At 37.7% G+C, this 13,093-nt stretch overlaps 1 protein-coding gene across 1 annotated transcript in view; it reads right to left on the reverse strand.

Annotated features, from left to right (window-relative positions):
• The window catches only part of LOC104294414 (nucleolar RNA helicase 2-like), a 14,900-nt gene that overhangs the window by 490 nt on the left and 1,317 nt on the right, over positions 1–13,093 (reverse strand). The window contains exons 2-14 of the mRNA XM_009894017.1: positions 12,690–12,956; positions 11,317–11,392; positions 10,451–10,629; positions 8,727–8,844; positions 7,628–7,813; positions 6,895–7,040; positions 5,806–5,955; positions 3,874–4,035; positions 2,994–3,113; positions 2,117–2,190; positions 1,779–1,938; positions 1,341–1,475; positions 434–478 (exon numbers count right to left, since the gene is read on the reverse strand). Coding sequence (XP_009892319.1) covers positions 434–478; positions 1,341–1,475; positions 1,779–1,938; positions 2,117–2,190; positions 2,994–3,113; positions 3,874–4,035; positions 5,806–5,955; positions 6,895–7,040; positions 7,628–7,813; positions 8,727–8,844; positions 10,451–10,629; positions 11,317–11,392; positions 12,690–12,956 — 1,818 coding nt within the window. The remainder of the gene's footprint in view (positions 1–433; positions 479–1,340; positions 1,476–1,778; positions 1,939–2,116; positions 2,191–2,993; positions 3,114–3,873; positions 4,036–5,805; positions 5,956–6,894; positions 7,041–7,627; positions 7,814–8,726; positions 8,845–10,450; positions 10,630–11,316; positions 11,393–12,689; positions 12,957–13,093) is intronic.

Here is a 13,093-nt window from a genome sequence, read left to right on the forward strand (position 1 = left end):
ACTGATCACATATCCATACCCTTCCCTCAATCCCCCTCTAATCCAAAACCAACCATTGTTCGAGGGGTGAATGAATGCCAGGGTGTGAGGGTATACAGATGCACTAAGGGTGAAATACCCAAAGGAAAGATTGGAAGGCTAGGGAATTTTGGCATGGGAATATTAATTCTGCTAAGCAAAAACCTGGAATTCACTTTTCTGTGGACAGAATTCTGAGTGGAAAGAACAGGGGGCGGTGAATAGAAAAAAGGGGATTTTATAGCATAAGGAAACTCGTTGCCCACAAAGATTAATCCAGCAGCAGTAACAAAGGGTGGATTGTTCACACCACCACTCTTCCTAGTGCAAAATGAGTGCATAATGTTTTCTGCCTAACCCAGTCCAGCCAGCTTCATCTGCAGTCTGCTGTAACCAGAAATTTCAATGAACGTACCTCTATTTCCTTTTGGTCTGCTGCAGGAATATCAAAGCACACACCCTAAAAAGAGAGAATAATTTTAATGGATACAAGTCTAGCCTTTTAATTGACCGCAACTAAAAAAAATAGAGCCTACATGGGAAAGTAGGTGTGTGAAAGAACCAGAAAAATAACAGCAGAAGAATGGATAAGAGAATGGCACGTGTTGACAGCACACAAATTAAGTCATCAAGATCACAGCATCTCTCTGTTCTATTTTATTGATCTGGGTATGTTGAAAAACAAGAAATACACCCAGAACAACACAAAGATGGAGCAAATGAGCAATAATGCCCCAAAACCCACAAAAGCAGGACACAAGCATTCCTTGTCCTATGTGTCACCCAAATAATCCCAGGCAGATTGTTTGATCCCATATTTTCATGTTTGTGAAAATGCATGTGAATTCTGAGACAAGAGTAGCGAGGGGAATCATCTTTGTTTAACATGATTGTCTCTCACTGACTTTTGCTACAGTTGCTGCAACACTGTAAAGTACGCAACCCAAACAGTAACTTTGTGATCTTTCAGGTACCAGAAAGAAGAGGGACATCCACTCTCAGACCTGACTGTCATAAGAAATCCTGTTCTGTGTTTTGTCATTAAGGCAGAGTAAACAGAGTCTGTACCTTTTACCTGTTCTGCTATCCCTATAGCCGTGCTATATACTGCATTGCATCAGTGGAGCAGAGCCCTAAGCCCCCTGAGATGCCTAAGCCCCAATAAAACAGACTGAGGCCCATCCTTCTACCAGTCGTGACCTTAGCAACAGAGCCTAGGAATGGGGAAAAAAAAAAAAAATCCCAAATATCTCTCCTGACAATTGCTGAGAACAGACCACAACCAGAAGAGCTCAGTAGCAAAGGTACCATGAAAAGCTTACCATTTTTCCCTTGAGGAAACACATTCTGTTCACTTTCCTATCAACGTCATCACCCAACAGTTCTCGCAGTCTTCGCCAAGCATAGCTCATATTGTTTATTTCTTCAGAGCAGTGTAGTATCATTGTAACAAATCCCTAAAGAATAAGAAATTGGGCACACTCCATTCAGTCAGAGGAATAAGCTTCAGCATATCTATCACTCCCATGACAAACCTGCTAATTTACAGCTTATAAACTATGTTTTCAAGTGGATACTATTACAGGAGAGCAGCTATATTTATAGCCACTATATTCTTGCTTTTAACTAAATTAGTAGTTCCTATTGGCTTAAGTACAGTTCCCATAAACAAAATCAGAAGGACACAAGTAATTCTATTTAAACAACACAGGTGTGTTGGTTTTTTTTCAGATTCAAGACAAATGTTAAGCCATACATACCGCATCCGAGTTCAGCAAGGAGCGCTGCTCAATGGAAGTAGCACCTGAAATATGGGCTAAAGCTGCAGCCAAGGCATTAACTGGTCCCTTTTCTTGTATTAGCCACCGAGCAGACTCTTTGAAATACTCAATAGCAGTATGAGGAACAGAATCCAGACACCTAAGTAATTAAAGCAAAAAAAAAAAAAAAATTGGAATATTTGGAATAGAAAAAAAAATGGAATAGAAGAAAAACAGCAGTCCAAGACCACTGTGATCAGTTCAGAGACAGCAACGTGCAATCCAAACAGCCCTTCTGAAATAGGAAGATACAACAGGGCTTGAGTCACCGAACACACCTGATGGCATCTTTGCTGGAAGCCTTTATTATATCTGTTGCGGTAGGAACACCAACACGCTTGAATGTAATGCCCTGAAATTTAAAAAGCAAAATACAGATGAAAGTTGCAGACCAGAAATAATTCAGAAACAGTATTGGACTGCAGTGAACAAGCATTTAAATCCATCATTTTGCTTCTTCTTTTCACCTTTTAACTCCCAACTTTTGCTAATGAAAATTACAAGATTAAGCTTACAGGGAAACGGGTAACACTTAAACGTTTTGGTTTTTTTTACGCTCTTTACGTACCAGGTCAGTTTAAATAATCCAGTGACCTTGAACTGAAATAAGTACAGACCATTTTGGCAGATTCTAGGGGAAAAACCATCCTACAAATTCTAAATTATTAATTTTCATCTGATTTACTTGGACTTAAACACAAGATTCACAGCCTTTCTAAATGCAAGTCTGAGTTTTATGTGTCAAGACTAAACCATCTCATCCCAACTGAATACTTAATTGTCGAGAAAACTACCATATGGAACAGTGCACAAAGTGCAAAAATGGAGGTAACACTTCTCGGTTAAGTTACACATATGCAAATCACTGATCAGACAATAAGCCAAGGCGAACACTAAACTGAAATCCTGCTAGCTTTTTCTCATTTCCACAGGCACAACCTGACTGGCATTCGCTGAAAAAGTATGGGCATGAGAATCTGTGGCACGCTACTTGCTCCACGGTAACTGACAGTGTACCCGAACTCGGCACGGTAACTGAACCTCAACTGGATGCTTTGTAAGCTATGTTCTGTAATTGAACTATTGAACAAAACATGAAGATTTTACATGCTACCCTAACACATTACATTGGAGTAAAAGAAAACTGTACTTTACCGCTTTTTGTTCCACGTATCTTAACTGATGTTCTTCCTTTCGCTGATAAAAACAGATACAGATCCCAGTCCGTCCAGCTCGACCTGTGCGTCCAGAACGATGGATATAGGACTCCACATCCTTCAAAATAAATAGCCGTATGACTTATCCAATTTATTGTAATTTAATCAATTCATTGCATTCTCATAACTTAGTAGAAGCTATTACAGTTAAGCCTAAACAACACACAATAACTGCATCAGAGAATCAAATTAAAAAGCATTGTTTCACTAAAGTCAAACAATTAAGCCTCTAAAACCCTCTAAAAAATCACGGTTTGAAAGCCAGAATCAGAACCACAGGTCAACTAAGTTTTGTTTTGGCATCACCACAGAGAATATGAGAAAACATTTTGAGCGCGTATATCTCTAGAACAATCCCACTCACCCTCCTGCGTATCAACTTAAGCATGGTTACTGAGCTATTAATAGCGAATTCACCGAAAAATTAGCTCGTTTCTTTTAAACCCTCTTAACTTCAACCAATGTTCTCAACTGTTGGGATGGCCTCTTCATATATGCCCCTACTTAGTGAATCATTCTTGCAAGATGAATAGCCTTTCTTCACTTCCCACTGCTTCCAGGCTTGCAATCACCATACATGGCTTTGAAGGGAGAGGCTTTAAACAGCCTTAAAGGAAGGCATTTTAAGGAGACCATCTTTAAACACACTTGGAACTGTTGGGCTCTGAGAAAAATCTTCTAAGAAACTACTTTTGTATATCAGGACATTCCTTACCCTTAAATGCAACGCCGATATGCTCCATGTGGTGAACACAATCAGCTGATAGCATTTACTACTTGAAAACAAACCTATAAATTATTACAAGACCATCTCCTACCTTTGGTGGTGAACTTTGCACAACCAGGTCAACTTCAGGGATATCTAAACCACGGGCAGCTACGTTAGTTGCAACCAGAACTTTAAATGTACCATTTCTAAAACCTTTCAGCGTGATCTCTCTTTGCTTCTGAGGAATGTCACCATGCAATGACTGGCAATCCTGAAAAACAGTATTATTATTATAAGACTGTTCCAAAATCCAAGACACTGCTCCATTTTATGGACAGTTTTGCGTACAATATCGTGGTATTTGATAGATACCATATGGCAAGATACAGAAGAACTGAACTACCAGAGTTTATATTTTAGGTGTCTTACAATATTTATTCAGTACTTCTTATTCATATACCTCAAAGACCTTTAACAAAAGCAGGAAAACAGAATCACAACGTGTGTCTTATCTCCACCTCTAACTACTGTGACCTAGGAGAACTATGCCCTAACTTGCCATCCACACCATCTATGCAAGGCTTAGCTGTTTCACAATAGTCATCAACAATTTTCTCAGGCCTTCTTAGTATTCATTTAGACATCTTTTCCAAAATAGTATTGCTTCTTAATCCCCCTTAGTATACTAATTTCCCCCACTCTCAATCAAAGGATTAAAATATAAGTGGTCCTAAAAAAAGTTAACTACAGCTTCAGAGATAAGTTTTAATGTAAACATTCTGAAAGTCCTTCTGTATCACAGCAATAACAAGTATGAAGACTAAACATACAAAAATTGTTTTTTCCTCCAGTTCAAATTTCACAGCTTGCCTGTACATGGCTACCATGTTTTCCACGTGTAAACAGAGAATGATTTGAAAAAGATACCAACACAATGCCAGGGTCAGCACAGAATACAAGATTTTTTTTCCAGACAGTTTTGGATTAATGTCAGCTGGTAAATGGCATAGGCATATATTCTTTTAGCAAGTATTAGTATGCTAAAAGAGAACCATCCAAGTAGTCTCCTTACCTTACCTGCCAAGATCAGAGCTCTGCATTGCCTATGCAAGATTTGATATCACTAATACCACCAATAACTCACGATAAGGCTCCATGCTCAGGTTTAGCTGGTAGTGAGGTCATCTAGGAGTGTGGGAGAAACACTCCTGAACAGTTGTGGCAGATAAAAAAGCTTCCCCTTTCCTTAGAAACGTAATGCTATACTGCTTTCTAGACATAACAACCCATCTTCTTAATGAAAACACATACAGAAAAAGTAGTTGCTGTGATACCACCACCAAACATGAGCATGCAGTGCCAGTGTTGCTACACATCATAAACATCCCACCACTGCATCAACCAGTTATTTTCCACCAGTGCTGGAGTGTGCCGTAGCACAAATCTCAGAAATACAGTAAAGCTCATTCACAAGAGATGGCAGATTGAATTCTTTCTGTGTATACATCTTTAAACTCTTCATAACAGCTAAGAAACACCTTAAGGAAAATACAAATATATTACAGCTCTAAACCCTAATTGGCACTCCCAACAACAATAATTAGCGTCAGCAACTGCTATTCCAGAACAGTGACCTGTTATCCTAGTAGTAGTGTAAGTCTACCACTATTTTTTAATTCAAGACAGTCCTCTCTACAGAAAAAAATAATTCACAACTGCTTCATTTAATATCAATGAGAACACTTCTTTTAAGAAAAAAAAAAAAAAAACTTTTATAGCCCATTATCTGTTAGTGCAGCCTAGTCCTGAAGAATATAATGCTGTAAACTTTCAACCAGTTTGGTTTTGTTTTGTTTTTTGTTTTGTTTTTTTAAATAGTTCTTTTTGGCAGTTTTGAAACTATTTGACCACACGCAAAAGTGGGTTTCCCTTACCCACTTTGAAAGTCTCAATCTAAAACTTACTCAGCATAGGTTTGATATCAACATAAGGTTGATACGTCTCTGACAGGTTTTGTTACTTAATACAGATGATAAAATACCTGTTTGATTGAAGCATTCAGAGCCAGTTCATTTGCCTCCTTTTTGGTCTCGCAAAAGACGATCGTCCTCCCATGACTGCCACTGTACACCTGAATGACATCTCCAATAACCGCAGCTCTCTGAGACCAGTGACACTCTATCGCCAAATGCTATGGAAAAGAATTGAAAAGCAATATGTTTAGCTTACATAAAATCACAATATTCTTTTTTAACACATTTGAAACTGTAAAATCCAGAAACACTAAAGAGTTATACAGGCTCTTATGTCCACCGTGATTAGTCCAACATTAAGCAAAATAATTGCAGTAAGAGGAGAAAAAGATGACAGTCTACAAATCAGTTTTTTAAAGCAACAAAAAAAAACCCAGGAGATGTTATACCATTTCTCTGCAGGACCGTCAGTGGTCCAAGATTTTATTACAGTTCTAACAACTAAAGCTTTATGATGGCTAAAGTGAAACAAATAAATACAAAGTGTTAAAAGCCTTTTTCAAGCAGAAGATTAACATTCTATCAATCCCACTGATACAATTATCATGTGTCCAACTGATCTGTCAAAGTAACCGCTAAGCAGTACTTAAGCAGAAACAGTATTTTATCAAGTAAAATAATTAATTCAGACTTCTAGCATATACCTATTGTATTTCTTGCTATGGTATTTACTGCATAGCAAGCAAAGGCCTAATGAGGTGAGATACCACTGGAAGCTTGAAAAACCCTCCTCTACACAGAATAGCAGAATTTGACTGTGATGTCTGTGGTGATCTAAAAGAGCCAGGTTGATGTTACTGTGTGCCTTTTGCTTCCAACTCGGATAAATTCAGATACCACTTTTCTCTGAAAACTAACCGATAACTGAATCCTCAGTCTACCTGAGATGTCTATAAGGTTACTGGATGCTGTGAGTAGACATATCCTAAACCTAGAAAGAGTTTGAGTAGCTGTAATGTACCTTATGCCTAAAACCTAATTCTCAAAACAACTTTCAACATCACCCCAATAATGTACTTTAGGATGGGATGACTATTTGTCGCATAAAGGAAAAGGGAAGAGGCCTGAAAACATTCCACATTAGATAAATTACTCACTTCTACTGTTGTAGCAGCCTTTTGAGTTCTTTTCCCAATAAGGTCAACCTGTTCGTATTTAGACTTCATGTATTTCTTAGCCACATCATACACCCAATGCGGGCAAGTTGCAGAAAACAGTAGTGTCTGGGGATTGTCTTCAGAATCTTAAAACACAGAACAATGTTTCACAAATTTCATGTGGTTCATCTTACAGACGTATACAAGTTATTAAAAAATATGAGGCATTTCATCTTACAGACGTATACAAGTTGATTATACAAGTTATTAAAAAATATGAGGCAAAATAACAGTATATGAAATAAAGAAGGCAATTCTGCATTACTAACAGCTGGAAAAAAAATACTGCAGAAAGTCAAAATATTTTCAAGATCAGGAAAGAAGTAACTATGATCAAAAATCCAGTCTTATTTTCAAGTGGTAAAAAGGGTAAAAAGCTTCTAATTCCTTTTAACTGTAAAAAGTCCAAGTACAACTTATAGCTAGGTGTTGAAGGAAGCTATTCACATATCCCTAGGTACTGGATTTTAAGCTTTGCAAAGGTCCTATGAATGGTTCCCACTTTCGCAACACTTCCTCATGTACTGCACTTCACAGTACATTTCCTACAATATTGAGTATTCACTCATTTCTAAACAAAACCACCTAGCAAGTTTCAGAAAAATATACCTGAACTTTAGCAGACTAAATGATTTTTAATATTTTCTGCTATTTGTTTAAATATTAAGATTACCCTTCTTGTATGCAACTCGTAAAATGTCTTCCACTTGCTCAGCAAATCCCATGTCCAGCATCTGGTCAACTTCATCAAGTACAACATGTTTCACTTTGGTAAGGTCCAGTTTGCCACTCTGAAGGTGATCTTTGATTCGACCAGGTGTCCCAACCAAAATGTCAATGCCACTTCTCATGAGATCAACTGATAAACAGAAAAGAGCAGAAGAGGAGTTAGCAGTGAACTAGGGAAACTAGGGAGCAGTCTCTACATCAGAAACACATGGTAGCTAAGTAATAATGGAATAGATTCTTAAACCATTCGTAAGTACTCTCCTTACAAATGTAAGTGAGAACAAATGATGAACAGGAGGAGAAAACTTGGGGGAAAAAAAACCCCAAAACTGGTAAGGTAGAAGTTCTACTGCTCTTCCTAAATGAAACAAGTCTTCCTATCTCCCTTCCCTCTCCCCACGATTTAAATAAAGTGGCAAACAAAGAGCTGCTTTTAATACACTTTGGAAATAATGAGCTATTCCCAAATTGTCTACCTTAATCGGAAACTTAATTTTTTTTTTTTATTTTGCTATCCAAATTACTGCAATCACCTCCTTCCTGAAGTTCTATGGGAACAAAAAAAATTCATCCCTAATGACTCAAGATATATTACGATGAAAGAGCTTACTCTCATTCCTCGTCTCATTTGCTTTGTTTACAGCCCTCAAGACAGTAAATTATGCTGCCAAAATATAGAAATTCTTCTCCACTTTACAAATCTTCTAGATATCCCTTATCACACAAAAAAGCCCACACCCACTCACAGCTCTAAGACTACACATTTTTTAAAGAAAATAAAAACGTTTACAAGAACCTAAACCCAAATACCCTGTATACAGACAGTATAATCTCTTTCACTTTAAAGTACACAAGTAGACAAGGAACACCAGAAATATAATCAAGAGCTACAGTTATCTCTCACTATAAGAAGATACATTCTGAGCTACTGAATGCCCGAGGAATACTCTCCAGTTCTTGAGTTAGGAGTGTGTGTTTGGAAGGACAAAATTTGTCAAATATATCAATCGACATTTTAATTACTAGTGATAATTGTCACTTACTTTGTCCATTATATGGAGTTCCTCCATAAAAACAAGCTACAGTTAGCTTTCTTGTGATGTCCTTGAAATCTTTGGCAACCTGGTTTGCCAGCTCTCTTGTTGGACAAAGAACTAGCACCTAGATAGAAGAAACAAACAGATGTTCTCTCAGCATGGTTTCTGCCAAGAAATCATCAGACTTCTAATTATTAGTTTAGGTCTGACTATTTACATAATAAAAAATAAAAACAAAACAAAACAAAAAAAAAACCAAAACAAAAACAAAACAACTGCTTTAAATAGTTATCTAAGCAAAGATTAGAGAAACACACTCCTTAAGTCTCTTGTAACGTCATTAATCTCCTTCAGCATACACTCATTTAGGACAGGCTAACTTTTAAAATGAGATGGACAGGAGGTACTTAAATCTTATTTAACTTCAGCTCTTGAACAGATCAGCTACAAAATTTCTTCTACATGTGCATATGCTGTTTTAAGTACAAGACTGAAGGATTTGGGTAATAAAAGGTTTTTACACATGCTCAGTAACGCTTCACAGTCCTGCGAGAAGGTGTAAGAAAGAGCGATCAAATGTCTCTCAGCTTCCCTGTGACTCAGGGAAACATATGTTCAGTCTGCAAAGCTGGTGTTCAGCATGGTTCTTCTGCAGCCTGTGCTGCCATCCTCACAGAAGCAACGCAGGAACAATCCTCTCTTCCAATATACCGGCTTCACCGCAGGTGATGGACAAGCTACTAGCTAGCAGTTTTAATTAATTTCATTTAATGTGTGATTGCAGTACTGCTCTCAAACCTGGCATCAGTGGCTCGACAAAAGGAACCTTAAAATCCTCATCCTGTTACTTCTTTCAACATTGAAACACATTACAAAAAAGAAAATAGTAGCGTACTATGGTAAAGTGAGGCCTGAATTTTTTTTATTTTAAGACTTGTGATTCCCCCAATGAAAACATTCCCTTTTCCACAAGACTGTGCCAAACGTAGAGTCAGCATTTTCAGTCAGACAGCCAACATGATGGGCAGCTGCAAATAAAACAGCTAGTACTAGTTTTGAAATGAGTTTCAGGTAATCGATGAGATGGGTGACAAGATGAAATAAAGTGACAAAAAACAAATCCACTATTAATGGGGATATGATAAGCTTTGGCCTATCTAGTTTTGGAGAGCATCGTAAGAATTCAGTGAAAAAACATACATGGTATTCCCTAGCAGAATGCAGACAACTCATCCTGAATCTGCACTCTCTGGAGCAGAAGTTTCAATATCTGGCGGTGGTCCTAGTGAAAACTAAGTTTATTTTTAAAGCCTCCCACTATTTACATGTTTAAACAAACACGTTTAAATAGACAGCTTTTATCAATCGGAAAAAGCCACTACTCTGTTGCTAATTGGGAAGAAAACCAAGCATCCAGTAATCACAGGACCTGAACAGGTAAGGTGACTGAATAGAATTAAATAGGAACCCATTGAACACCTGTAGTTTTGGTCTCCCTGTTAGCAGAAAAAAGAACTGACAGGTGGATAGAGCTATTTTGCTCTTTAGTTTTGATCAGAGGGTGTGAGGCAGCACAGGATGCAGGCAAAGCCCAACAAACACAACTTTCAAAGAATCTTTAATGTGGGTTAGCTTGTCCCTGCCAATCTTGAAGAACTTTTCCAGCGGGTTAAAACCCTGAATCACTCAGACATAAGACAAAGCAAAATCAGCATTATAACCATAGTTACCTTTGGTGAACGGCCTCTTCTTCTTTCCTGTGAGTCTCCCTGAAGCTTTTCAATTAAGGGAATAGCAAAAGAGAATGTTTTCCCTGTTCCAGTTCGTGCTTGAGCAATTACATCTTTGCCAGAATATACTGAGTCGAAAGTCTTCACTTGCACGGGAAACAGGTATGTCACTCCTCGAGCTGTAGCAATTTCAACAAACTTCCTTAGTATACCATTTTACAAGTGTTCTTGCATACTCTTCAGAGAAAGTTATCCCAAGCAGAAATTCCATCAACTCTAAAGTCAGTCAGGACTATGTCATCGCCTCCACTGATTTATTTAATCACAGAGATGACTCTGTAAAGAGTGCCCTGGGGCTGTCCATTTTATTCTCCCACTTCATATCACCAGACTGGGACAGGTGAAGTTAAGGAAAGCCTTTAAGTACTGTGGCTATATTCATGTAATAGTCCCCACCTATCTATGAAAATCTCTTTCTTTCAAATAAAACATCTGTCAAAACCACTTCTACTCTTAATTTCATAGTCATGCACAAACTAATGTCAAATATACTAAATAGAACTATTTTCCTTTACTCACACTGAAATAACTGTTAATTGAAAAACTCTCGCACGGAATTTATTTTTTCGAGCTTATGTCATTTAAAATTCTACTGTAAAGCCTGAACTGCGCAATATTGCAAACAGAAAAGTCTATATTCAAAGATGTATTTAGAGTAGGCAATCAATACGCCTTCCGTATAGCATCAGTGCTTGCATACACACAAGTAGAGCACATCTCAAAGCTCATTGATCGAGTATGTTGAGCATACAAACACATGACAGACATCATTTACTTTCTGTGGTCAGATCATGACAAGAATTTACCTTGAAGAAGCTGAACAGTCCCTTTGGAAATAGGAAAGTTGGAGAAAGCACCCTCTTTCTGTTCTTCAGTCATCTCCTGTTAGGTAAACAAGAAATCAAGTAACATCCCACGTGAATATCATACAACCATCAGAAAATTCAAGGTAATGGCATAGGCATTGGTGGCATACTCAGGGGTCAAATTTTCAGTGACAGTATCTCAGCTGCAGCTCAAGGGTCTTCTTTGTTTCACTTGCTATCATATTTCAAAGTTAGACAAAAGTGATCTGTAATTTAAATTAGGACTTTCATATCTAATGGCATAACCCTGTAAATGCAGAATGCCCAAATCAAAAGTCTGAAGACTCTTAATTCAATTTTAACATTCAATTTTAAATACTTACCAACGGCCTAACAGATTATGTTGTAATATGCAAGAATCAGGCTTGATATCTTTTCCCTACTTCCCAATTAATATAGCACGGTGATTTACAAAATCAGTCCCCAAAAGAATTATGAGGTAGAGCGCCAAACACACCGACTTAGAAAGGCATCACTTCCACACACGTTTTAACAGCAGAGTGATTAAAATGCTAAGCCTGAGGAAAGAATGTTAACCCTGGAAACCATGGAAACCCTGGATGCTTTGTGAAGCATCACTTGGAACAAGACACAAACCCAAGCAACAGCAGAACATACAGGGATCAAGACTTTTCAAAACAAATCCTAGGTACAACATATGTTTCCCTTAAAAAACAATAAAATGCATTCATATCAAACAATTTTAAAGGAACCTAAATCAAATCAAACAGAAACAGTCAGACAAAATAAAAACATTCTTACAGAAACACTTAAACAGGCTTACAAAACTGTTACAGCATGATACTTTATTACATTAAGGACCACCTTATCACATTAACAACTACTATTTAATAAGATGATACATGAAAATGTGTTAATACATAACTTTTCTTATACCACTAGCTAAAACCAAGTAATTCTTATTTCCGTACAGAAGTACTCATAATACATAAAAAAAGTCATTTAAACTATATTTGTGGCAATTACAACCATATCCAATGATGCTGAATCATATTAAAGCATCATCTCACTGCAGCTTGTCCATCTGCCAGCAGCTACCACAGTACCAGACTCTTGAAGTGAAGAAACTGTGGAACTTCAGGACTTTCATAATTTAAATTTTTTGCAAATTATCAACAGAAGGGACAGCTCGAGTAGCTGTAAACCCTGAAAATTTACAGCAGTCTTTCCTCTGATTAGGGGAAAAAAAAAAAAAAAAAAAAAAGGGAAAGATAACCTGTTCTAAATTTAACCCTGTTGCGACGCAGGAGTTGAAAGCTAAACACATAACTATAACTAATTATTAGTTTTACCTGCTCTTGGTCACTGTCACCATCGCCACTTGATGTTTCACTAGAATTGCTGGGTCGTTTTTTGTGGGCAGATTTAATGTTTAAGGAAGACAATCTTGCATTCTCCGGGCTTTCTTCTCTCGTATGACCGTTTTGTTTAATTCCACTCTTGGATTTCTTGAGTTTCGGAGGATCGGCATCGTCCTCCGACTGCTCGCTTTCATCAGTCTGAGCCTTCCTCTTCCGAGGTTTCTCATGGCGTTTCGCCTTCTTCTCTTTTTTCTCCTTCTGATAGGGCACAGAGGAACACAGAGGTAAACGAAAAACCCACGCACACCATCCAAGCGACGCCAAACAGAGGAGAGAGTTAAAACTAAAAGTATATATTCTAGTTACTGACGGCGGGGGGTCGCGTAGATCCCCCC

Source organism: Charadrius vociferus, unplaced genomic scaffold, assembly GCF_000708025.1.
Source record: "Charadrius vociferus isolate BGI_N301 unplaced genomic scaffold, ASM70802v2 scaffold611, whole genome shotgun sequence".
NCBI lineage: Eukaryota > Metazoa > Chordata > Aves > Charadriiformes > Charadriidae > Charadrius > Charadrius vociferus.